Here is a 26,422-nt window from a genome sequence, read left to right as displayed (position 1 = left end):
GAACGAATACAAAATGTTTAATATTTACGAATACAGTTGTACAAATGTTAAAATTAGAAAAAGGAATAATGCGTTGAAAAGGTAGGCGCTGAAGGCACATATTCATCTTCTGCTGAAAATTGTCACATAGAGTGACTTTTTTTTAAAATCATGATCTCCCCCGGTATTAAACGGTTTGTAGGAAACCTCCCAAGGCTTTGTTAGGAAAACATACTGCGTACGAGAGCTTTCACACACACGGACACACACACACACAATGACAGAACCGGACGTGCTCTATCCCATGAACACGTCTGTCTTCACGATCTGTTCGACTGTTATTATATGGGAGGCAACTAACATACACTTCTTTTGAAGCTTGAGTTACCTCTCTTAACAGCTACTCACTGTCGTACAAACCACAATAAAATATTCCCGTGCCTTCATCAAGAAGAGCTTCAAGTACATATACAGGTATAATAGCTCCAGCTATAGTAGACGCAGGTGTGTAGGCTCAACTATTTAGCATGTAACTAACTCAGCTATTAGACTGGACTTTGATTATCCATTCAAATATTCTACAAAATCAAATTTCATGAGTATTGCAAAGTTGCACAGGTTTCACAAACCAGCAAACAAACCAAATGAAAAACAAAACAAATGAACCCAAAGTTATGATGATGTCAGTGTCAATTGAAGATTTTAAAAAGCATAAATTCTGAGGATGTTCCCGTCATATCTTCAGAAAAATGTCATTAGCCAGTCCTCGAAATAAGAGTTTTCTGATACTAGCGCAGTTTTACAAACTACGAGCGGTGCTGAACACATGGTCGTTTGTAACGACACACGCTCACAGTCCGTCCCGCCCTTCTAAGGCACCTGCGTGTTGACGAGTCCCTCGACCTCATTGTGTCTTCTGACCTCCCCAAGGGACATCAGAGAGGTTGGTAGACGTTGCCGGATCGCAGCGGGTCTGACTGCAGCAGGTTCAGCATGGCGGTGTGTTCCCGTGACCTCATACGCAAGGTGGCTAATGTATCGTCCTGCGGGCAGGGCTTGTCCATCTGCAACGGGCCTGTCACTGAAAACCATATCATAGATGTACGAGATAATTAAACAAAAGGTATAAATAACTAAATATAGGGACAAAACGAGAGAAAGCTAAAACAAATTATCACAAACTAAACTTCATTAGGAAAATAGTACAACAAACAGAAGCATAACAAATACTTAGTATTAAAGTCAGATGACTAAGAAAATTTTTCATGAGCCATCCTAGCACGAAATCATAAAAAAAAGCTAGATGTTTTTTTTTTGTTTTTTTTTTTGTTGTTGTTAAAAGAGCAACCGCAAAATTATAAACATCATAAATCTTGCAACACTTGAGGTGGGCACGCCAACCATTATGTCGGTTTGAAACAAACCTTGCGCTGCTAGCGAAGCCGGTTTGGTGACGTCATGAGAGTACGGCGCGGGGGGCGGGTGGTAGGTTGAAAGTGGGGTGAGTGAGGACGTTGTAGGGGTACTCCAGGCGCTGCTGAAATGTGTGGTGGAAAGGTTGGTGTATGTTGGCACCTGCATAAACAAAACAGATCAATTATTGAAGGCCACATCAAGCCAATCTTCAGAGCAAAAGCCTATTTTATAAAATTAATTCAAAATTTTGAGTTCTCTCTTCAGTGCTCTCCCTTATACCTGAGTTTGTACGGTGGACCCCAGAGGCCACATTACAGCCACTGACTGTGGAAATGGAGGGTAGGTGGGGAGATCGGGTGGATAATGGGCGGGGTGGATGCACACGTGAAATGAAATCACACTGCCTATGGTTTCACTGACGAAATGGATCGACAACAGCAGGAGACGGAGGAGTATGTTGCCAAACGTTCACTGTCTAGCAGCCGTTGAAATACAGTCGATCAGGAGACATAACAGCTCTAAGAGGCAAGGGGGTAAAGAAAGCTGTAAAAACAGAAGCCTATCACAACATAGTTCATAACAGTATCTGGGCTTCGGCCATTAGCTTAAGAAAAAATAACAAAATTGTTGGCAACAGTAGGGAGTTAACACGTGTCGACACGGGGATGTCACGAGAACTTGGCAGTGCACTTGGTTGATTTGTACTTTTCTTGTTTTATTTTGTGTTATTTTATTGGAGGGGGGGGGATTGTGCACATGAGAGACGAGTGAGATTTTTTCCTTATGGAGGGGGAGGGGTAGGAATTACCATCGTAATGCCGCATTGTGTGTGGGAGGGAGTGGAAGGAGATGGGCAAGTATAATCCCTTTTTTTTTTTTGATCCCAAGTTTCACTGTCTCTAAAGACGTTACTCAAAAACGTGTGGCTTTATACGTTGACACACATACACGATGAAAATGCAAGAATCTAGCTGTAAGCCCAGTGAGTTGTTTCAGGTATACGCTGTTTTCTTTTGCTTTTACCTGAGACGAATGCGAAAGGTAAGAGTCCATCAACGTAGCGTACGTTACTTCCGGTTTGTACGCAGGCGGGTGTGAAAATGCCTGATGCAGAGAAGCTGCGGACAGCTGTGGTCGGTGATGCCAAAAGCCTTCTGAATCAAAGATATTGTAATAATTAGTCAAATAAAGTATTCCACAACAAAAAACAATAGAAAGGACAAGACAGTGTAATGAGGACCAGCCTTAACGTAAATAGAAGAGACGAGAAATTATGTTTCTGCATGATTGCGTGCTTACATTAGTGTGCGCCTTACATCAGAGGGTATACAGACGATGATGATTAGTAATAAATTATGCAGTAACTAAGTATATACCAGAGGAAGCGATGCTCATTTAGCGTTGCAGACTTCCCCCTCTCCCCCCACCCTATATAACCCAGCTGTTGACCCATCACAGGGTTGTGGAAGGGAAGACAGTGAGGGACAGGAGATGTGCACCTGTCCTAGAGAAGATGCGGACTCTAACACCTTACTCTCCAACGACCACCAGGTAAGGCAGACTATCTTAACCTTTACATGTAAATTGAGAAGGTCATGACGCCTTTAGGTAGGGACTGCATGAATTAGTATTATTATTGTTATATTTTGCATATTTGAAACTATCTTTAAAAGATTCTGCGAACGTTATTTGCCTCTTGTCATCTTCCTACAGCAATCCCATATGGCTATTTCATCTTACCTGGAGCAGAAGGCAGGTGATATCCAGACTCTGGAAACATGTACTGCGCAGGAGCGGGTGCAGGCGCTGTGCTGGTGTTCTGTGGCAGCTGCAGGAACGTGTTGATGGCGGACAGCTGGGTGCTGCCCACTTGTTTCCGCCACCTGGCTCGCCGATTGCTGAACCATACCTGTGAAGCAAAACAAACATCAAACACGAGTGCTAAAACAGGGCAGAAATACTGACAGTAACTGGCGATGCGTGTGAAACGTGAGATTAATGTGGCCGTCAATGTGCACGACTCGGCTGGCTGGCTGATAAATATTTCTTTTGGGTTAAAACGTGAACGACGATTGCTTTACTCAAGTCAGCCATGATGCTCTCCGTACTCTTAGAAAGCAAATGAAAAGCAATGACAAACTGTTTTACTTCTCTCCTTCGTTTTTTCTGTCTGTCTACCAAATAGTCTAGCTGTCTGGCTGGCTGGCTGGCTATTTGACTGTCAAAGATTTGTGTTGAAATAATTACTGGATAAAATCACGTCACCTGTACTCTGGCCTCTGTCAGTTTGGTCCGCTGGGCCAGTTCCTCTCGTGTGTAGATGTCCGGGTAGTGTGTCCGCTCGAAGGCGCGCTCTAGCTCCTCCAGCTGCTCCGCCGTGAAAGTAGTCCGACTTCTGCGCTGCTTTCGTTTCACTTCCAACCCTGGCTCCGAGTCACAGTCAGAGAGATCTGAAAACAGACAACACAAACTCTAGTTTATTAGAAGCCCGGTCTTCCCAAATACCAGTTTCATTTTTCTTAACGAGCGGTCATTCGTAATCGTAGCTGCAATGCTAAATGACCTCATCATCGTCACATTCTTTCCAGTTGCAGAAATTCATTTCTTTTCTTTCTTTTTATCTTCCTTTTTTTTTTTTTTTTTTGCATCTGTCTGTATATGAGAGAGAGAGATTGAGAGAGAAAGTCTGTGTGTGGGTTTCGGCTGTGAGCGCGCGCATGCATGTAAACTTGCCATCATATAATTCTATATTCTCGGAAGAAGATGAATGAGAGGAGTGGATGGAGGTATTAGTAGGAGTGGGGATAGTGGAGGAGTAGGAGTATTGGTACGAGGACTCGGGTGAGTAGGAGGATGTGATGATGTGAGAATACTAGAAATGAAGTTAAGCAGAGTTACACCGAAGATGGGTAATTAAACACTATTCCGCAATTTGTTTGTATACCCCTCTCTTCCTTTTCGTACTAGAACGAAAACTACACAACACATATCTCATATGGCATCTCCGATGTATAGCACACTGCCCACCATAACCCTATACCTGCCTACACAATTTCACCATCAAACGTGCGCAGCCGAGTACATGATACTTGACAAACATTAAAAACGAAAGGAAATTAATTCCTCAGACACAACACGACCGCCTTGCTGGCCAGCCAAGCGATACACTAACGACGTTTCCATGACAACGCCATTGATGACTCACGGAAAAAGAATGGCGGGCAACTTGGAAAGTCTTTCAAGACGTCGTTGTCACTGTAAGGGTTAACAACAACAAAAGTCCACAGAGTCAAAGAGCAAATCTGTTTCTCGTGTTGGGGAGTGGGGAGAGTGGGGAGTGGGGAGGGCTGCTGCAAGCACTATAGATCGTGCAAGAACTTTCATCGCCAATCTATTCACGTGATGTACACCTCCATTTCGCTCGCCGAAAAAAAAAGACTCGGTAGGGGAGAAATAATTTCTGTGCTCGTCAGAATGTCTCGTCAGTTTATCGTGCATGAAATCTGCGGGCTGTGAGGAAGGTTCCCCCCACGACACACACACATTCACTCATCCACTCACCCAAAATGAAAGAAATCACTTCTCAAGCCATGGAGCCAAGTACGACAGAGCAGAAACCGAAGTGTGCAAGGCGACGCGTACCAAAAACCATTTTACAGTCAGGGCCCCCATGCTGAGGCGAAGCGGCAGAGGAATCAAACCTGGAGCTCTGCCCTTTTGGGGGGTGACTCGGAGATCCGGTTTCAAAGCGAGGCTCTCGCGCTGGGAGACGCCGCCTTGAATGCGCTCCCCTGCCGGCCGCGAACGGCGAGCCGAAATGGCGTGAGACACTTTGCGATCGCGGGCGAACGCTCGGGGTAAGTCAGCCCTGGAGGCCCACCGCTCTCCTGCCGTTCCTTTCAGCGGGGGCCGGGCGATGGTGATGGCTCGCCTGACGAGGAAAATGACAAATTTATGATGAAAATGTCCCCGTAAAGCCCGCGCCTGCGCACTTGCGTTTTGATATGGCTGCTAAATCGCCTGACTGTTTTTGTGTCGGCGCTGAAGTCGGAGAGGCGACCGCGAAGAGGTACGTGATTTATCATTCGCGTTCCATTCTCCTCTCCCATCGCGCGGAAAATGCGAAGAGAAATTAAGCGGCTTGGTGAGAGGCTGCCACAAACATGCCAACAATATCGGAAGTGTCCTGCTGTTTCGGTAATAAACTTCACTGTTAAGATTAAGCCAGCGTGTTTTTGAAGGTTTCTTGGTTATGGAAAGAAAAATGAAATGGCTTAGAAACGGATCTCTTTCGATCTTATTCTGTAGTTCTGGGTTCAAAAGAGAGAAAAAGGGAGAGAGAAAAATATAATGTGACAAGGAAGATAACGTCATAACTTGAACTTGATCTCCGATTAAATCATAATAATAAACTGAATGACACAGAAGATAAATTAGCAAAACAATAAAACATTGGAAATGTACTAACAGGATAATGAGGTTACAAGTTTCTAAAGTAAATTAAAGTAAATTAACCGGAAAAGGTTTATAACATGACTTGAAGAACAACAAAAAAAATCTTCTTGACATAATTTCTTCTCTACTTGTAAGAATCTTAAATAGAAAGAAAGGAAGACATATTGACAGCAGTTAATATTCGCTGTATACAATACAAAGATCCGCCCCTCCCCGACTTGGGTTCATTATAACTGTTGCGGCGCCTCACACTCACAGCCATACAGCCAGCCAGACACAGAAGAAGAGATCCAGGGTCCCGCACTTCAATCTAAATGCAAATAATTGGCTCGCCTCCTTCTTGACATCTCCAAAGTGCATGCGCCTGCATAAATTACCGGATTGACCGTCCCCCTCTGGCGTGACACGAGCCCCACATTACGCGCGAGTTAATTTTCGCCAGAGCTCGCGACCTTTCTGTGCGCATGTGCGGGAGGGATGGAACGGATACCAAGCGCAAGCTGGGAAATGCAATGTCTGGATTTTACGGTAGCTGAACGTCTCGGTGCGCTGAAGGAAGGGAAGAGAGTGGACGTGGTTAGAGGGAGGAGGGGTTCTGAAGCTTCTTGTTATGTTTGCCGAGCGGAAAATTTTATTTGTGGATGTCCGTACTTAAAGCAGCGAGCTTATTGTCTTATCGAGTGTCCTCGCTAACGAGCCTGTGACGACAATGACGTTCTTCCGCAGCAGGAAACATCGCCCAGCGTTTTGATTGGTTCAGCTCACGCATGCGTTGTTTCTGCTCCGCGGTTGCCGTCGGAGGAGTTCTTGCCCATGCACATTTGCTCTGTCTTGAGTGGCTGTAGCGGAAAATTTGCATGAAACTGGGAGTCATTTGCTACCACTGCAACCATGGAGTAGGCGGAGTTTACATCAGTGGCGGCGGGCATTACTGTGTGCAGTCAGTCCTCTGGGAGCCATGCAGTGCCAGCCACAACTGCAGCGGCCTCGCTTGCGCCTTTTAATGTCGTCTTTTAATTAATTTCCCTTCAACCACACTCCTCACATGAGAACAAATCTATACTAATCTTTCCTTTTAATTCTTCACCACGAATGACTTCCAACTCTTCCGTTTGGTTGAAGTAACCTGGTGTTTTGTTGAAGCTTTATTTATTGTTTATTTGTTTGCAAAGACCAAAATTTCTGGGGTGCAAATCTATACTTCCCCCTTCCTAGAAGCCATAGTCTCTAAATTCCCTTTAACAACTTGCCGATGTCACAAAGGATTGTCATGAATTGTATATATTTCCTGGAAATGATTTCTGTTCCACATTTCCCGGCTATTTTCAAGTGGACGCATAAAAAACTCAAACCAACACTCGCTCCATTAAATCTGACCTCCCTCCTCAGATGACCCCCAGATCCTGACCGTTCAAACCGAACGTCGTATCTGTCAGCTTACAGCACCAGTTGGCTTTATTGCTAATCAATAGGATCATATCCACCCAGCAATAGTAACATATCCACCCAGCACGACTGCTGTCGCGTGAAACGAGTCACGGCCACTGATAGCGTGACGTCATTGATTAGCCAAACAAAACATCCGGGCACCAAGGTCCGAACACGGTACAGGTGACAGGAGGATATTGTTTCATTTTATCATATGGCCAAGATATGTATAGGCCTTTGGATATATATATATATCTTTCCTGCTCTGTAATTTTACACTTGGCTCTTGTTCTTTGTCGCAATTTCACGCTGTACTGCTCTTGTCATGGCTTTTATTAATGGCTTCTTATTTTTAAGTATGAGTCACAGGTGCTTCTAAGAAATTCCGAAGCCAACTCGACAGGTAGCATCCTGGGCTTCAGGTGGGCGATGAAAGAGAGACGACACCTGGACGCCGACCGGCCTTTCTGCTGCATGACGACGTTCGCTGGCTGTCGCAGCAAGGGGGATGGTGCTGGCTGAGCGGACCGCTGCCAGTAGCCGTTTGATGTCTGTCGGGGTGCCATGAGGATAGCGGCTGGGGGCCGATGGGAAGGGTGACTTTCGAGATGTGTCGGCGTTTTTAACGATGTTTTCTTTTGGCACCTGTGGGCTATAAAACCACCCCAAGACTCCGCTCGTCTGAACAAACCACATCCTTGATACGTTTGCTTCCATTTGCGAAAATAGAGACTGGGTGTCCTGGACAGAATTTGTCCTTTTGCCAGCACACCTTTCTGGTCTCTCTCTCCTTACTCTGTAATCCATCAATATTTCAGCATGATCCATTATTTGTTACCTGCTACAGTACTACCGCGTGTGTCATCTGCATTCGGAGAAATGCCCCACGTGCCTCTGAAGAACCAGTATCGTGGGTGTGGCTCCCTGTCAGCGATTATTTGTCGTTGTCACTGCCAGTACAAGTATTACTAACTAGAACTGTCTTTCCTTTATTCCCTCCTACACAGCTGGGTTAACAGCCTCACTAGCATCGCACATTTCAATACATTCATTTCGTACTAGGAAGGGCTACTCAATAAGCAGATAATACATTCTCAGTGTGTGCGGTGATTCAAAAACATCTCAGTAAACCTGCCAAACTGGATGCGTGTTTTGTGGACTTAAAAAGGGCTTATGACTCTGTCCAACATGCGACATTACTGACAGCCCTTATTAATTCTAGAACATCTTGCCTATTTACTAAAGCAGTAATGTCAATGTATGATTCTCTAAAAGCATGTATTCGAACGAATAACGGAATCACTGATTTTTGTCAGTACCTCCGAGGCCTTCGACAAGGATGTAGAAAAGGTTGTTTCCTAAGGCGAAGGGAAAAATGGTCTATTGGAGAGAATCCGCTGTAGGTGGTTAATAGCTATATACAGGGGGTCCAAAAAGTTTCACCCGATTTTATATTGATAACGAATGTAGATTTTTCTGACATTCGACCTGTGTATTGGCTACAGCTACAGAGAAAAAGTCTGTCATGTGTTATAAAATGACCATGATAATTTTTCCATATCCTTGCTGGAGATATGCTGTTGTAGCACAAAGCTTCAATCAATGTATTTCTCTCTCTCTCAGTTTGGTGTTAGCTGTTTTGGTCCGTTAACTTTGTTCAGCACTGATCTTGAATTATGTGTGTCTTGTGCATGTGTTTATTACAGTCAATTTTAAATAGTTGTTGTTTATAATTGGATTATGTTGTAAGATGTGTAATGATAGTGGCAGATGCTAAAAATCAATCAATTCCGCCCCTCCCCCCTACACCGATGTTAGAATAATGGTCGACAGAGGTCCAGTCGTTACAGTAAGATGAAGGAGGCGATCATCACTGTGGCTTAAAATTGCTACAGAATAATTGTGAATGTGTCTCCTCCCTTTATCGAAATCCCAATGCCCTTTTCATCAATTCCATCCTTCTTGTTTGTTGAGACCGAGTGTGCGAATACAGGTATGTCTCTTTCCACTCGCCCTCCCCTCCGTTCCGCCTGTGCCTCCCTAGCCGAGGAATCCCCTAGCCACTAACCCAGTTGCTCCCATTTCCGACATCTCCTGTCGTTTTTTGTCTGTATTTGTTTGCCCACTCTCACCACCTTTGAGATATCCGTGCTGTTTCTGGGGGTAATCTGATTGATGGTGCTGTATAAGCGACTGTACCCAGGCGAACGATGTTCCGCTTCTCTCATGCTGATGAGGCAAGCGGAGCGCAGCGCCTTGCTCCGTCCCTGTTACTTGTTGCCGTTGGCCCCTCTTTTCTTTTGTACCAACAATCGCAAGTATGATTTGATGAAGATGGATTTCGCCTCGCAGGCCCACCTGAGTTTGTCGACGGCTAGCACGCGGGTTTTGCATGCGTCACGCATCGCTGAGTGGGTAACGAGACGCGTCGAGGTGTTCGTTTTCTAAGCGGTCGGCGTGGGGGGGAGCTGACAAGAAGACAAATTGGCGCGCGGTGAGCCCCACAACGGGTGTCCGAGGTGAGAGCAGCCCACGCTGAAGCTCGCGAGTTCGTGATAGGCTTGTTTCCCACCATCCCCTAACCCCCCGTGCTCAGGTACAGCTTGTCTGTAACAGGTGATGGCTCAAGTGCCCGTATGCCGCCCCTCATCCTGATGCCGAACTTTAATGAAGTCTTGAAGGTGTTCATCTCTGTGCGCGGCGGCCAAACGGAGTCTGTCTTCCGTCATGACAATGAAAAGGCAGTCAATCTGCCTCACTCCCCTTCCCACCTGATCACTTCTCGTGATGTGCTTCGGAATCTCACCGCATCCAGCATAGTGCGAAATCACCAATGGTGGAAGCATTTCCCTCAACACGAACAACTACCACCATCTTTGGAGTTTGTAAGCACTGTTATAGACCTAAAGTAAATCAAATTCTTCTGGTAGACAGGTCTTTTTTTTAAAATTAAAGAGACAATGGACAATTACAAGAACTATGGGGGTAAAAACTAGTAGCTGACAGGTCGTACAAAACACATTCACCGATAATGTTGGATATGTGTATAGTGCTATTCATCATTCTGCAATCAATCAACCAATCAATATTTTATCGCACTGATCAACGATTTAGAATATTTATAAGACTTATTTAGATAACAATAATAACCCACACGTGCAGACCAGGAAGCTTGTAAAGGGAATGTATAACAGACTGTCTTCATATTTGCTTTTCTCTCCCTCTCCTCGCTTTTTCAGGAAAGAGTATTACGGGGTTTCTTCCTCAAACCACTTTCTAACCCCATTTTATTGCAGTCAAATCGCTATGATCTAAATTTTAGTCGGTATAGCAGCCTTTTGCAGGCCCTAGAAACCGCTCATGTAACCTTTTTTTAATTCTCGTGAAAAAAAAGTTCAAGGTCCTGGGCGCTTTCACAGCCACCCGAGTGAAGTAAGGCCTGTCAACTACACTTTGTCACTGTAAGCGGAGGCGTACTCTTACCAAAGCGTCGACGTAGGGTATATATTTCTTTAAACTATCAACCATAATATATCTCTCCTCTCTGCCTTGTACTCTTAGTATTCTTTGAGTGATGTTGTTTACATATAAACACTTGGTATACATATACACATGTATTAATGTATTGTGAATACATGGCCGGCCTATTATTGCCCGAGTCTAATTTCAATAACGTCGTTGATAGGAGGAAATCTTGTTGCACGGCAAACCTTCTAATGTACTTTTAATGTCTGCCCTAGTATACTTTCTTTATATTAGATCGTATGCTGGCCAACAGATCCTTTCCTTCTGTCGTTCTTTCAAAGTGTCTCATTCCTAGTCTCGTGTTAGCCGTTGAGTACTACTCACCATCCCCGTCGTCATCATCATGAAGGCTGCTCGACTCGTCCCCTCGCTCTCCCCCCTCCCTGCTCAGCACGTCAGGACCGGACCTGCGATGGACTTCCGGCTCCCCGCCTCCACTGTAGTCCGAAGTCTCACCCTCCGCGCCTTTGAAGCGTGACCGGAGGACACGGCTGATGGAACTGACGCTGGGCACAGTACTGCGGTCGCACATCCCTTCCTGGGAAGGAACAGCATCGCCCTACGGGGTGTTAGCGCCATGGTTAGTGTTTGACAGGATTGCAGCTTGTAAGTTTTTTTTTTTTTTTTTTTTTTTTTTTTTTTCTAAACACAGCGACAATATCTTGTGAAATAGTAAGTTACTTCCTCGTTGATAGAAAGCTGATTTTTTTTTAAAGGATCCAGATCCTTGATGATGATGAGGAGGAGGAGGGGGATCATTCTCTGATACTATGGAAATAATTAAGGTTGCCATGAAAACCGAACATTCTGACAGCCGATTAGCTCAAAACGCCTCGAAGAAACAATCACCTTCAGCAGCTTGTCGCGAATCTCCCAGCTAAAGACGCCAGGGTTGTCTTTCTTGTACTCCTCAATGCGCTTCTCCACCTCGGGTGTCGCCACACGCGGCTTGCTTCCGCCGATGACACCTGGCCTAATGCTGCCTGTCTCTTGATAGCGTTGCAAAATCTTTGAAACACACCTGTGTGATGTGAATAAACACAGCAAACTAGTAGTGCTTACACTAAATTATCACCTAACTACATTCTCCGATTGTGAATGAATAATTAGAACTAATTTCTAGGCAAGATCATCTCCAGGGCCTGTATTAATTATTATGACCCAAAATACCTCTCAAATGAAAATGAAGCATTCAGTAATTAAAGAGAAGTAACATTCACTGACAGAAACAGATTAAACTGATCAAGTTCTTGTCGAGTCTTCATTAATTCATCAACTGCCAATGTTTTACTTAAAAATAAAGTCGAATCTCTGCTCCGTATGTAAAAGGCCTAAAGAGAGGGAAGGGTTCATATAGTTAGTATTATGAAGTGTAAATAAGGTAGATGAAAACACTTGTGCAGTCAAGATGTCTTGCACATTGCATTCCCGCTCCAAACTTTTGTACAAGTAGCTCCTCAAAATCCAGTTCACTGTATTATGTCAAAACTTCGTATGTCAATTCCTACTGACCATGCCGCAATTAAAAATGAGACAAATAATTATGTTAAGTAATCATGAACATGATACTTACCCATGTGAGACTCGGAGCTGTCTGCTGATGACACATGGTCGGATTCCCTGGGCAGCCATCTCGACAATCTTCAGCCGAATGTGATTTGGCAAGGGCCGGCCATTGATGAAGACTCCCCCCAGCTGGTTGACACGGCCCTGACCTAGTGTTGTCCAAACACAGAATCAAAAGAGTTGTTTGTTAAACGATACAAACATGCAGCATACAACTATCACATACATACAGGCGAAGTACACGTGTGCCAACAGACAGGCGAATTGTGACACAAAGCAGGGTAGGAACCTCTTACAGTAGCCCTATAAGGTAGAGCTTACCTGTACAATGCCTTGCAAAGCTTGCTACAGCTAGGGATTTACACATCTAAGAAAAAAACGTTAGAATCGATTGACAAGCTGATATACAATACATTGTTATTAATCCTTTTCAGGCAATTGTTTTGTCTGCCAACAGTAGCATTAGAACAGCACATTCCAATAAACATCGACACAAATTCTAAAAGAACATAAAATGCCTACATCCAATCCTAGTTCTTCACTTGTAAGAAATGACAGTGGCGTTTGAAGATGTTTATCTTTGTGGTGGTAGTGGTGGTGGTGTTTGTTTGGGGAGGGGGGGTTTAGCAATCTCCATGCTGACAGTGAACAATGTTCACGTTCTTGCCTCCTCCTCAATATCTTTTTTTAATACCCGTTCCCCCATTTCACATTATGCCGGTTCCTGCGCCACTAATTCATATTGCCACTCAGAACAAAAAACATCCATCAAATATGAATAAGCAAACGCTCCGGAATAGAAACAAGCAGTATGTCATCTGAATTTATGTGCGTGTCCTGCAGCCCACAGTCACCGATGTCACTGTTACATGTCTCGGTAATTTGTAGCTTTCTCCTCTTTGGGTGCCTGTATTCAGCTGAAGCAGGATGGGTTTTTTTCTTTTAAAAAATAAACATCAAAACTCCAGGAACACGCTTTTGACGCTGACAAACCTACTGCGCTATTGCAGGCCCAACAATTGTTCCCGTGTCAGTTTTAAATACTAAATGTCTGCGTACATCACAACTTCAAATTACATACAGCGTGAAGAGTGACAAATTTATGTCACAATTTACGGAAAAGTTACCGTTTGTGTGTGTCTGTCTGTGTGTGTTTGTGAGAGAGAGAGAGAGAAGAAGACAGTTAAAAAGAAAAAGAACTGAATCGTACACTACTGTTTAGGCCTTTGGCCCTTGACAAGGGACGTAATAAAGAAATCGAAAAAAAACAAAAAAAAACATGGTTAGTAAAAGTTTTTGAATAATTAATTATTTAAGTTTTAAAAAATACAAGAGAAAGGGAGGGGGAGCTGAACTGTTGTCCGTTTAAGTGCACAAAAAATTAGAACGACAGAAAAGGAAATATATATATATGTGATGTGTGTGTAGGCTGCAGGAGTTTCCGTTCTGTAAATGGAAGAAGAGGACCTACTGAGCTAATAAGCGAAATTCTGTCACTGAAGTATTCTGTGACTGCCTCACTCCTGACAAACACTGTGACAAAGCATGGACTCAGCACTAAGCTAACGGTGAGAAACGCTCTAGATATCACTGCAGAAATTAATCAAATAATATTTAAAATCATTAAAATTACCAATCTGCCACTAAATGTCCTACTTTGACTGGTACCACCTGAGCATGGTGCATGGTCACATTTATTTATCTTCGGCGACGTGAATGCACATCAGACCAAACTTGCTACTGATAACAAATATTTTAAATTAGATGTCAAGAGTTAATCACGCAAGAGAAGCACATTGAAATAGTTGTGGTTTTTGAAAATACCTTTGCAAATTATAGACAGCACAAGAATAATTTCTCTATTTATAGAATACAAATGTGAATTATTTAATAACATGGTGCGCACATTGCTGGAGTATTTTATGTAAACTGATCAAAACACTTATACAAAGCAAGAACTGAGATTTAAAGAAAATGTTTACAATTTATGAAATACATTTTATGTAAGGCAAAAATGAAATTAAAAATTGTACACTAGGACTGTAAATTAAACTAGTAAAACAAACATTTTACTTTATTTATAGCCAAATCATATCAGAAATCACGCCCTTAACGTGACATTTTTTTTTCTTACGTTAGACAATATGAGAGCCGCGGAGAGCAGTCGGGTGGTGGTGGGAGAGGAAAAGAGCTAACATTTTAAACACGCACAAATAAACAGAACTACTCATGTGTACTGTATAATCTACATGGTGACATATTTTTAAACTTAGTGTCTCGCAGAAATAAATAACTAAGAAAGAAGTGACTTATAGCCAATAGACTAACACGGGTGGCTGTTAGCAATATTCTCTTGAGTCAATAGTATGAAGAGGCAGCAAAGTCTTTATTGCCCTCTTGGGACATGGAACTGCTGAATGGTTTGAACTGAGAATGGCAGTGGGTTCCGTAGCTTGGATCCGGCATAAATAAGGATCGCTCACCAAGCCCTTCGGTGCGAACTTTGCTCAAGAGCGACAGTCGCTTTATGTTAGTGTGCGATGATGAAAGACGACAAAAACTTTCATTGCCATTAGTTCCGCTACGATGTGAAGGCAGCAGGCGTCTTGACTCTCAGCATTGTTCTCGCGACAGAAAGTCGCCCGTTATCGTCTGCCAAAGTCAGTTATCACCCCTCCCCATCCCATCCACCCCTTCCCTCTTTGCCACAAGACCCAAACGAGTTTGGTGGCGATCCGCCAGGTGTCGCGCCGGTCAGCGGAAACCAACGAAGCGGAACGCGGCGCCGTGGGTGCAGTGCACGGCTGCACTCGAACAAGGAGTCGATGGACAGGCCGCGAGGGACAGGCAGTGTGGGAAGTGAGAGAGTGGGTGGCGGAGAGATTGAAAACGTAAACATCAAAGGTGTTCAGGTAGACGTAGAGGCATGCCCCTCCCCCCTCTCTCTCTCTCACCACAGTCATCAGATGATGGGATCGAGTGTTGCGCTCTGTCAAGGCGTATAGAGGTGTAAGAGTACCTACTTCCCTTCCTAAACGAGTTTCGTTCATTACAAGGTACTCTTGATACAGGCCAGGCAAAAACTTACATGAAAATGCTGTCAAGACTATTATAAATGGTGAGCGTAATTTCACGATCATACACTCTAAAAATAGATTGTGCCTTTTTACCGCTTTTGTTTAAATAAAATTGGATTTATTTATCTACATCATAATTTTATTATCCCACAAAACGCAGTATCTTCCAAATCTTTACATGACGGACTGTCTAGTGTGTACACCTGTGTCCGTGTGTGTGTGTATTTGAGTTTGAGAGAAAGAGAAATAGCAAAAGATTTATGAATATATAAATGCGTGAATGATGGTGAATAAATTGTAAGACACGTTTGATGCCCACGTTTCATTTTTACACAACATTGCTTGTACAGATACCATGGCAAGCACTTTATGAAAACCCAACAGAGAAGGAGCCTACCATAGTTTCCCATTTGTAAAGCAGGTTTGTGTTGTTTACAAAACCAGCTTCAAAATAGAAGGTGTCCATAAAGTACGCGTGCAATTTGAAATAACTGTAACTTTGTAAGTATATCTGAGAAAAATAAACTGCAAAAAGGATTAGAAAGATGATGCGTCTAGTTTTTAGTCATTAAAAGTTTAATTTTTAAAATGAAACTTAAAAGTTATTTTTCATAATCACTGGTGATTCATGACTTCACTAGGAGAGAAAGTACATTGTGTTTTATGCTTGGCTGTACTAAGATATGTTAATGTTGTCTAAAGGTCTAGAATCAAGTACAAGAAAGAAGCACCACACAAGAACTTCATATCAAAGTGGATATAAAAATTTGAAGAAACAGGTTCTGTCGATGATGACCCACGTTTGGTGAACAAACTATAGCATCCGTAAAAGAAACCTTTGAGGCAAGTCCAAAAAAGTTATTAAAATCATTACAGATGGGGGCGGGGGACATGGTAAAATTAATGTTTATTAAAAACAAACCTCCATCTTTAGATGACTTTGGATGTGATTGCTGATAGTACTGAAAATCAGATTGAAAATGTTTTTCGAGAACTACAGAACCCTTTGTATGAGTAGTGATGGTGGATATGTTGAAAATTAACAAAAACAATAAAAGTTTTAAGTATTTATTCTTTCTAGTCCTTTTTACAGATAATGTCACATTTACTTACAAAGTTACAACTATTTTAAACTGCACACGGACTTTATGTATTTATAGACAGGGCATCCTGCTTTTTAGGAAATAAGTATAGCATGGAACCATATTGGTCCCAGAAGAGCAATTCTTTGTCATGACAATGTAAACCTTTAAAAATTCTTTTTTGAATGTAAATATGTATAAAATGTTAATAGTTAATGGTTTTGCATTATAATTTATACAGTTCATTATAACAGTTCATTTGGTACATAGGAAATGTACTACGCGATGTCTATCCATTTTATGTCATTCACTATCATACATTTGTCGTTTATCAAAGAATGTATAGCCTCCTAAGATTTGAATTATTTTCTCCGATCGGCAATGCAAGTACAAGTTTGTCCAACCAATTAAACCTTCACATAGACTCGGACGAGCACTAGCTGTAAAGTTATGGTGACAGACGTGTTTATGTTTACCGCTCTGGAAAATCGTCCTTCTTTGTGACAACAAATAAGTTGTAGGGGAAACAAACATTTGATTTCTATCGCCCACCTTTCAATAAAGCTTCTTGCTCCATTCGTGAATACTCCATCCCGCCTTGTTCTACGATGGTTGGCTGGTACATTGCTGCAGCTTCCAACTTTACCAATTTTTGTTTTCTTTGCTAGAAGATGAAAGAGACAGTTGAGTATCCGCCAGCCGCTGTTGCTACAGTCATATGGAGAGGCCTCTTCCCGATACGCAGGCCCGACCGCCTGACAAGTCTTTGAGCGACTTTCAAATGACGGAACACGACCCGTGACACCAGCTTTGTCTCAGTTCGTTCAGCCAATCTGCTATGCACCGCCCCCCATCCTCCAGCCCACCCCACCCGGCCCAACTCCCACCCCGATCCCACCCCAACCCCTCCAGCTCGGTTACGTGACGTTTCTCGTACTTTCCTTTGAGGTCATCAGTCACTTTCTACCTCTATCCGTACCCCTAGCCCCCTGCTGCTTTTTGCATTGGACAGTTTGTTCCTCGACGTAGAACCTCGTGACCTTTACCAGCCTTGACCCTACTAACCTTTTTCTCGACAAGATCATTGCATCCGACCCGCGAGGGTCATGAGATTCGAACAGGCGCAACTCCGCACGGCCAGACTCAGAAGGCTTCAAGGCTCACTTGCAACTGAAGTCAGTCTAGAGCTCAAAATAATACCCTGCCAGTAGTTTATCAGCTTAATGTACCCGACGCTCCTTTCATCAAATCAGATCTAATCACAGACACCGTCCAGTTGCAGGGTCCCCCTCCACTCTCCTTCCCTCCCCGCTGCTCCTCCTCGCTCAGATCCCAGACGGTTTCTCACAAGCGGCACCCAGACTGGACCCCGCCGTCTTGACCCCTACCTGCCTATCGACCCCGAGGGATGTGAGCTGCCATCTCAAAACGTCTCCTCAAATGCAAATGAGGTCTTAAACAATGTGAGGAGTGCTGTAAGACAATGCCTGTCTGGAGCGACGCATGTGTCGAGCTGAAAGATGAGTCAAGTGTTGTGAATTTGTCAGCATTTGATACCCACTACTGTACCCTACCCGGACGTTATAAACAGTGATTGTTTTAGTGAGATTGACGAATGGACGAAAAGACGAACAGTCAGAACGTCAGGCTAAAAGATAGGAAGATAATGCTTTTGATTTGTTCCTCTTTCCATGGAAAAAATAATCTCTTCCTTTTTTTTTCCTTTTTTTTTTTTCCTTTGTTTGGTTGTTGTTTTGTTGGGGTTTTTTTTTTTTTTGGGGGGGGGGTTATTCCTTTAATTTAATTTTCTTTCTGTTTCTCTCTCTCTCTTTTTCATTGCTATTCTTTTTTCATACCTCAAGATCAAGAAAGACAAACAGGAGGTTGCTGCATAAGACGCGGCAGGAGAGGGAGGCAGACCGAGGTGTGTGAAGGGACCAGTGAGTATTTTGAGAACGTGAAATCGTCCTTCATTGCGTCAAGCCTCTTGTAATTCAGTAGACCCTGAAGAAAATGCCGATGTTCCAGGATAATTGTTGCGAGAGAGAGTTATCAACTCGTGAAATCACACTAATGACCAAGACACCGTAAGTAGGCGGCCGCCGCCATTTTGACAAAGAGGACTGTCAGAGCAGTTGTACACTTCTGCTTCATGTAAGCCTCCTCAACGAGAATTCTGTCCCTTTCTTTTCTTTCCTCCGTTCGTTCAGTCCCCCTATTTACATTTTCAGCTTCTTTTCTTTAAGTTAAAATACCTTCCGAACTTTTCTAATGTTAATTTTCATTTACAATATGCTGTATTTGTCAGCCAGCGACAGTTCAATCCTCTTTGTCAGGAAGTCCGTCTATAAAATCATCCCTCCCAGCTGCTATATCACATATTGCATTTATTCCTTCAATTTCTGTCGATTATGAAATATGAATATACCAGTAGCAGCAACATTTACCAATGACAACAACAGTGCCCGTTAATTCTCAGGTTTGTCAATGTATAACTGTACGGATGTCATGGCTAGATTAATCTCTTTCCGCTTCCAGAACAATTTTTTGAGTTTGAAAAGTCGGGTACAACAATCTGTTACCGCTGGCTCAGGTCTCTTGAAGCTGTCACAAATAGTGTTAGATGTAACACGCCCTACGCAACATGTCGTCTGAGAAGCAAACATTTTTTTCTGAAGGGATTGGGGTAGGTGGCTGGCAGCTTAGGAACATTTTATTCTTAGTTTGGAGTCATAAATGCACAGCCATGTAGTCACAAATTAACTTCAGCCATTCAAAATATATTATGCATGTACAGATCTGACGGCCATCATAGAAGGGTGCAGAAAGTACACGCATTCACCGACTAAAGTTCATGACCATAAAGCTCGTGGACACAGAATTGTAGCAGCTTTTCACTTATAGCGCTGTGAAAAATATTGCAGGAGTAATATCTTGCTGTGTGGTCTGCTGCACGGTGATGCTCTAACAACTTCTACAAGAGTTCGGCTACAAGAGTTGTCACTCTAAAGACCAGACAGGTGTAGCGCCCCCTTATTACTCGAAGGACTATATAGGTGTAGTATCTCGCTTTATCGCTCTAAAACAGTGGTTCTTAACCGGGATTCGATCGAACCCTAGGGGTTCGGTGAGTGGGTTTCAGGGGTTCGGCGGAGCCTCCGCCACGGAGGTCAAGACACACCCGCAATTCGTGATGACACTAAAGAAGGGTTCGGTGAATGTGGATATGAAACTTGTGGGTCGGTACCTCAAGCAAGGTTAAGAACCAGTGCTCTAAAAACTACTACATTATGGTTACTGAATCATGTTATAATGGCACCTGGGCGAGCTCAAAGCCTGCAACGTGAGTAGCTCCATACATATCTATAGTAAGTAAAAATGAATTTGTCAAGCAGAAAATGTGTTTTCTGGCTGGTGAAGAAATGGTCTTTGGCCATCTTTCCTTTGTAGTTGCCATCCAGGGGACACCCCTTAGTGTGCGTCACAAGGCCAAGATGCCGGTAACTATTTTTCTTGACGGCTGTAACTCACCCTCGTTCAAACGAAAATGTTTCTGGTACACAGGGTGTGCTATTCTGAGGCCGCTCTCTGAAATGATCCATGTCGAGTTTCTCGTCATTCCTGCAGATGGTGGATTATTACTGCATATGCGCTCTTGTCTCTCCTTTCTCTGTCTTTGTCTCTGTCTCTCGATAACATTCATTCCCCAATCCACTCACACAAAATTTAATATGTAAGCTGCTCTTGTTGGCAGATGCTGACACCAGACGCGTCCTTCGAATTACCTAAAGAGCATACAGCCTACTCCAGAAGCCGTCTGTCTGTGAAAGCTTCTCACGACATACAAAATGTGCGGAACGCATATTTTCTGTTAGACTTGGAGCAAACTCTTTCCGCTACATTTTGATTTGAAGCCATTAAAATTGAAACTTATGTAACTTTGATTGTAGCAGAAATAAAATAATCCATAAACTACATTGGTGGAAAAATACAAATTCAGTTTTCCCTTTTTATTTTCTCAAGAGAGAAAAAGACACTTAGACCAAAGGTGACCGACTACCAACGATAAATATTAACTGGAGTCTAAAAAAAACGAGAGGCTGATAGCAAGTTTATTTATCATATTTCATATAAAAATCAAACATTAAGTCAAACATGCTTGGCTAGATATAAATTCTAATTACAGACATTAAAGTAGGTGTTTTAGGGAATACTGATTGGGATGCAGGAGGTCAGACAACAGTCTTGTGAAATATCACCATGGACTAGCCTGTTTACCCATTGAGTAGGTCCGGACAGTATGCTCGCACCAGTCTACCTCGCCGCCACCTGTGCCGACTGGACATCAAAAGACCGGCCGTTAACGGTCTCCAGCTCGGTGTCCGAAGGGACGTGCAGCGATCAGTGAGGCAAATCGCAGAAGGGTCCTTGTAGTGTGACATGAACACAAGGGGTCAAGGGTTCGTCTAGTAACGCGCTCCTCTGAAGTTGCCACCTTTGACGACTGAGTCGGCATCGTTAATTGATTCCTAACGAAGGGGTATCATCTTCATGGTGGACAGTTTTCGGCAAACCCTTCTGACAAATGTCGAACGATGCTGGATGTCCAGCGCTATCTTGATTCGTGCTTGTTTGCAGTCTGCATAAATCACGAAAAGCTTGCAATCATAGGAAAAGGTATAGCTTACGAGAAATATAAACAGATTTGTTTTAGTTGCGTCTTACTTTTCAACAGCAAGGTGTTTATTTGTGTGCGAGGCTCTGTAAAAACTCTACTGTACAATACCTCTCAACGCAAAGTCACACCGAAGGTGGTTTGTACAGCTTTGCGATGGCCGTCCTCTACCGTTGACAGATCCAACCCGACAACTTCTTTTACAGCGACTACCTAATCGAAGCTTGCAGTGGCAAACGTTGAAAGGCCATTTTACTGTTTGTAATATTATCCATGCCAGTATTTACCAGTTCAACTTTATATCACTGCACTACCTCCAAATCGAGGATGACGACTCATGCTCCGGGACTCGATAGTCAGCTCTCGCCTTCGACGATTCAGAGATGACACTCGACAACACAATACAGAGGCCTAACCTACTTAAACAACCTCAAATATATATATACACACACATCGAAACTACTAATCATTTTCTTATTACCACCTTCACCAACAATGGCGCTAACGACAACGAATATGTCGCAGGAGAATCTGGAAAAAGTACTGCCTTTAATTTTTATGTTGTTCCTCCTAATCAGTTGATCTCGCTGTCGTGGCCCAGTGAGTCAAGGTTCACCTAGGTCTGAGACTAAAATCACCCCGCCCCCTTCCCACCTTACCAACTATTCAGTGTGAAATCATCATCGGGGAAGGTAAATCTCAACAGAAGTGTGCTTAAGCCATTGGAGGGTAAAACTGAACAGTGTGTGAAGGGAAGGTAAACATCAATAGTAGTGCTTGAAATTAAGTCAACGGAAGGAGAAACAATTGTTTTATCATGGCATAGACATGTGAGCCACTTTCAGTTCCCCCTGACAGGTATCGAGATTTTAGATGAACGGGTGACATCGGGATGTCTGACTCATTAACTCTCTCGTTGGCAAGCTCACACACACGCACACGTATACACGTCTGCACAGACACCATAAACCCACCCTACACACACAGATTTACCTTATCATTTCTTACATGAGTTCTGACTTACTTAAGAGCATATTAAACTTTGCTGTTGGGTTACAATGACCATCCTGTGGCAGGTCACTAACATATAATCGGACCCTCACGTTTCACGCGGCTTTTTCTGCTCTTCTCTTCCTCCCACCTATCCTCTCTCTCTCACCCTCACCCATATCCACTTTCAGAACACACTTGCAAGCACGCCACAAAAAAACTTATTTTGCATCCTGCCATGTGTGGAGAGGAAACGTCTCCTGGCGGAATGTCCGCTATTCAGATGAGGTGGGCCGAGTTAATTTTTGAAATTAAGGGAACGCACACACGGGAATAATGAGATGTGGGTTGTGCATTTATGAATATCTATTGCGCTAGCTTCTCAGCATACATTAAAACGGTTGCCCGCCCCTTGTTTGGTGCAGCGCTCTTCGTGCGTACATGATAAAACGGATTGCCTCCTCCTGGCTCGCCTGCAACCCTTTGATCCCCGCCAGCAGCCCGTGAACTTTCCAACACAAACGGATACGACCGCTGCTCTTTTTCTGCCATGGTGTTCTGATGTTAGACTGGTAAGGTCCTAATTACAATGTAGGGGCATTAGACGACGATGGTTTGTGAGGGTACAGGCCACGTTTAATGATTTCAAAAACGATTCTTACTTCAAAATCTGCAGACAGGCTGAAATGATCAGTGAATGGTGATGAGCTGTGGGATTACTGAGGATAAAATACAATCTCTTGTGGTTTGTTTATAAGACTGGAAGGAAAAGGGAGTAGTTTGTAAATTCAAAGTTTAAATGTTTGTTGTTCATTTTTAAGACGTATAAAAGGAGGAAATTCTGTTGTCACAATTTATAACTGACATTGCTAAGACTAAACATAAATTATGTGTAATTGAGTGCATAGGGGCGTTTATTACTCCACTAACAGAGAGACAGAGATAAGGACAATTCTTTACTTAAGAGGCTTTACGAGAAGCACAACCTGAACTCTTGCCTTGAAGAAGGAAAAGTATGCTAAGATGCTACACAGCTACGACAACAAAAGATCTGATATTAAAAGAGAACAGGTTGGTGAAGTATTAACTCATATTAACAGGAAGCTTAGACAGTCATGAAGTGGTGAACAAAAGCTTTCTGACCATGAATTTATTTCTTATGCAGTTCCAATGCGAAGCATATTTCCAGGCTTATAGTGAACGTGTGTGTGTGTGCGTGCGCGTGACAGAGGGACAGAGGATGCCAATAGCATCAGGTTTTCTAAAGCTTAAGTTCCAAACTGCCAACAGTTTGTTAAAAGGAAAAACAAATTTAATTCCGGCTATGTTTAAGGTAGGAGGGGGACAGGTACAGGGGAACCACAGATCTGAACTGATGTAGAAATGTTTTGTTTTCTCGCACACACATCACACAATAGCTGGCACATTATCAAAATGTTGTTAGTCCTGAAATGCTCTTAACATTAATAGCCCTAAAACTGCAGAACATCTCTGTGTGTGACAGGCAGGCAGGTAGGCAGGCACACAAATATACAGACTGAAGGGTGGGAATTCGAGACTCCTGTCAGCAAGAATAATCGACTTTTGAGCGATGCCCTTGTGTCGGCGGATAAAGGAGGAAATGGAACGTGAAAGAGAAAAATATTTGCACATAAAATACACGTGTAAGCTAAACGCGAACGCCCGCGCACGCAAGCCACAATCATCTTCATCTTCATTATCCTCATTATTGTTCTTATACATGTTTTTGAAATAATTGGTTTTTCGAATATTGGCTTCTTCTGCTTGTTTTTGTCACAACTGTACTCACCAAACAGGTTTATTTTACAAAAAAAAAAAAAAAAAATGATTTTTTTTAATTGTCGGCAGATCAAATTATGTTAGACCAATGTGCTTTGTAAATGTTGTCTTCACTGTTCATAAATAACTTGTTAATTGTATTATTATGACAGAGTAAATTGTGGATATTTATTTTATGCCAGAACCTTAATAAGTTTAAGGTTCCCATTGTTAACGAGATAAAAGCATAGATTTTGATAACTTAATTTATGCCAGAAATAAAATGATCTGTGGGAAACTGCCTATTGTCGGCATGTGCACCTCTGCTTGTTTTAATGGCTACATTTTTAGTGGAAATAACTTCGCCATGGGCCTGACACATGTTACACTTAGCCTAGCAGACCTCATTCAGTGATTGTCATCCAGGTGCAGGGAAAGTCTGCTATCACTCACATATTTCATGTTTCTTTCATGAATTATTTATCATCTCGGTAGAAAATAAGCCGCAGTTCTCTTGGATTGCTCCCCAAAATAGAGAGGACAACGGAAATGATTGGAGATGTCTAAACGAGCAACAGCAAGACTTCATTACCATCAATCAACAAATAAACTTCTAGATGAAGCGTGAGTAATAGGATTTTAAAAATATTTTAACTACCTAACAATTTCAATCGGATACCAAAATGCGCGAATACATAAAAACGTGACACATGATACTAATAAGATGTTTTTTTTTTTTTTTTTTTGTAACCGGGGTCACCAAACTACAAAAGCCACTTGAAAATATGTATAAATAAAGGAAATTTGTGTGCATGCATATGTGTGTGTGTGTGATAGAGAGAGAGACACAGAGAGAGAGAGAAACACTGATTGAGGGAGTGAGGTGGTGAGAACAAAGAAAAAAAGGAAAGATAATAAGTGTCAGCAATATACATTGGTTTAACAGTTAACGATTACCACAACCAACACTAGTAGTCGCAATATTCTGTGTAAACAATCACCCCCTTTGCTAGTTGTATCATATTTCAATCCGCGCATACATTTACATAAAAATAGATTATTTTCAACGTTTTTATGGTAGCTTAGCCATGATTCCATTTAACGACAATGAAAATGTGAATTTAAATTCCTGGCTTCTACTTAAAAAGTGTCAGTGGAAAAAATCGGCAGACTTCGCACACAAATTGCTGAAAGCTATGTAATGAGATGAACCAAGTATATCTTTGAGACCGCCTGAGAACTATCGAGGTCACGCAACTAGTTTATACACACTGGTGATTTTTATTATAATGTAAAGATTATTATAATGTAAAGAAACATTTGACATCCTCTTAACTTTAAAGTACTTGTACTCTGTTTTAAGAGGAGATGAATAAAATTGATGACTTGATATTTTAAAAGATAGCTTACAAAATACTTTGCCAAATATTTACCAGATACTTATAAAGATATTTTACAAACATGCCCACTATTTGGCAACCAGACTGCGGAAAGAACGTGTGCATGTATGGTGGGTAGCTAGTAGAAGTATGGATACAGAAAGAAGTAAGATGGACAGACAGACAGATAAACAAACAAACAGACAGACAGGCAGGTACCTTCCATGCTGAGTGGGCGAAGGAAGCCAAGCCCTGCCAGGTGATAAGGCAGCACAGGCCCCAGCATTTTGAGTTTTTCACCCTGTTTAAACTCAACTGTCCCTGATTCTAGTGAACACCCACGACGAGCAGACGACCACAGCACGCAAGCTGCAGACGATTGGCACAATTGTATCCTCTTGTCCAAAAATGTCGAGTGCTTTTTTTCGGAAAAACAGCGTCAGGCTCTCAGTCCACCCTTGACAAACAGGTCTGGGTCCGGACAAGTAGAGATCCAAAGCAGCATCGTCTGCTCTCGGCGACCACAGAGAACGCAGACTGCGCTGGCAGAGTTTGACTATTGGTTAACTTCACAATGCATCAAAATAGTGGTGCATGGATGATCATGATGATAATGATAATTCAAGCATTATATATCTAGTCCAGCTTGGTTCTCATTGGTTAGGCATAGAGTTAAGGACTGAGGGTCTTTCGTTCAAACGGCACCTCTGTTCTTGCTTTGTTTTGTTTTGTTTTTTTTTTTTGCAAGCGAGCCCGTCAACAATTCTTACTTGCAATCGTGTCTAATGGTGGGTTAGTCATCCTGCTAGCAAACACCATTCATGTGTAAAGTGAAATGTATACAAACACACACTAGCTGCACACACACGCTGCACTCGCGTGGATCATCTCCCACTCACAGTATCTCTTCTACCAGCTTTCGCCACCTTCTGCTACGACCCGGGTAGACGCACACGGTGGGAGATCGTTAGTCTGAAGCTCAGAAAAGTAGTAAGAATTTATACGCACGACGAGTGCCGATACGCCGATTTAAAACAAGCAATTCTGCTCCTTCACTGATGCAACTCGGGA

The 26,422-nt window shown here is 42.7% G+C and overlaps 1 protein-coding gene and 1 long non-coding RNA gene across 5 annotated transcripts; one reads left to right on the top strand and one right to left on the bottom strand.

Annotated features, from left to right (window-relative positions):
• LOC112556919 (paired box protein Pax-3-B-like) lies at positions 1-26,079 on the bottom strand. Of its 4 annotated transcripts, none has more exons than XM_025226368.1 (9): positions 25,571-26,079; positions 12,377-12,518; positions 11,653-11,824; positions 11,128-11,362; positions 3,661-3,845; positions 3,136-3,304; positions 2,419-2,549; positions 1,404-1,554; positions 1-1,060 (listed from the first exon to the last, which is right to left on the bottom strand). In XM_025226368.1, exons 1-9 carry the CDS (start codon positions 25,635-25,637, stop codon positions 915-917), a joined length of 1,398 nt encoding a protein of 465 aa, XP_025082153.1. In that variant the 5' UTR covers positions 25,638-26,079; the 3' UTR covers positions 1-914. The 4 variants fall into 4 exon arrangements, with proteins under 4 accessions (XP_025082153.1, XP_025082155.1, XP_025082154.1 ...); XM_025226370.1 differs by lacking the exon at positions 25,571-26,079 and adding an exon at positions 17,594-17,854; XM_025226369.1 differs by lacking the exon at positions 25,571-26,079 and adding an exon at positions 17,081-17,352 and having other exon boundaries at positions 11,128-11,341.
• Positions 22,007-23,857, top strand: LOC112556921. Its single transcript, XR_003097859.1, has 3 exons — positions 22,007-22,765; positions 23,126-23,264; positions 23,698-23,857. It is a non-coding gene; the product is annotated as an uncharacterized LOC112556921 (long non-coding RNA).
• Positions 26,080-26,422: the final 343 nt, after the last annotated feature.

Source organism: Pomacea canaliculata, linkage group LG2 (genome assembly GCF_003073045.1).
Source record: "Pomacea canaliculata isolate SZHN2017 linkage group LG2, ASM307304v1, whole genome shotgun sequence".
NCBI classification, from domain to species: Eukaryota; Metazoa; Mollusca; class Gastropoda; order Architaenioglossa; family Ampullariidae; genus Pomacea; species Pomacea canaliculata.
This window is presented reverse-complemented; position numbering and strand designations above follow the sequence as displayed.

Coding starts and splice junctions, on each gene's coding strand:
- LOC112556919 (XM_025226367.1), bottom strand. CDS start 17,153: ATGTACCAGCCAACCATCGTAGAACAAGGCGGGATGGAGTATTCACGA. Junction 1,555..2,418: donor ACCTTTCGCATTCGTCTCAG/GTAAAAGCAAAA, acceptor TTGTTTATGCAG/GTGCCAACATACACCAACCT. Junction 1,061..1,403: donor GGCTTCGCTAGCAGCGCAAG/GTTTGTTTCAAA, acceptor TATGGTTTTCAG/TGACAGGCCCGTTGCAGATG.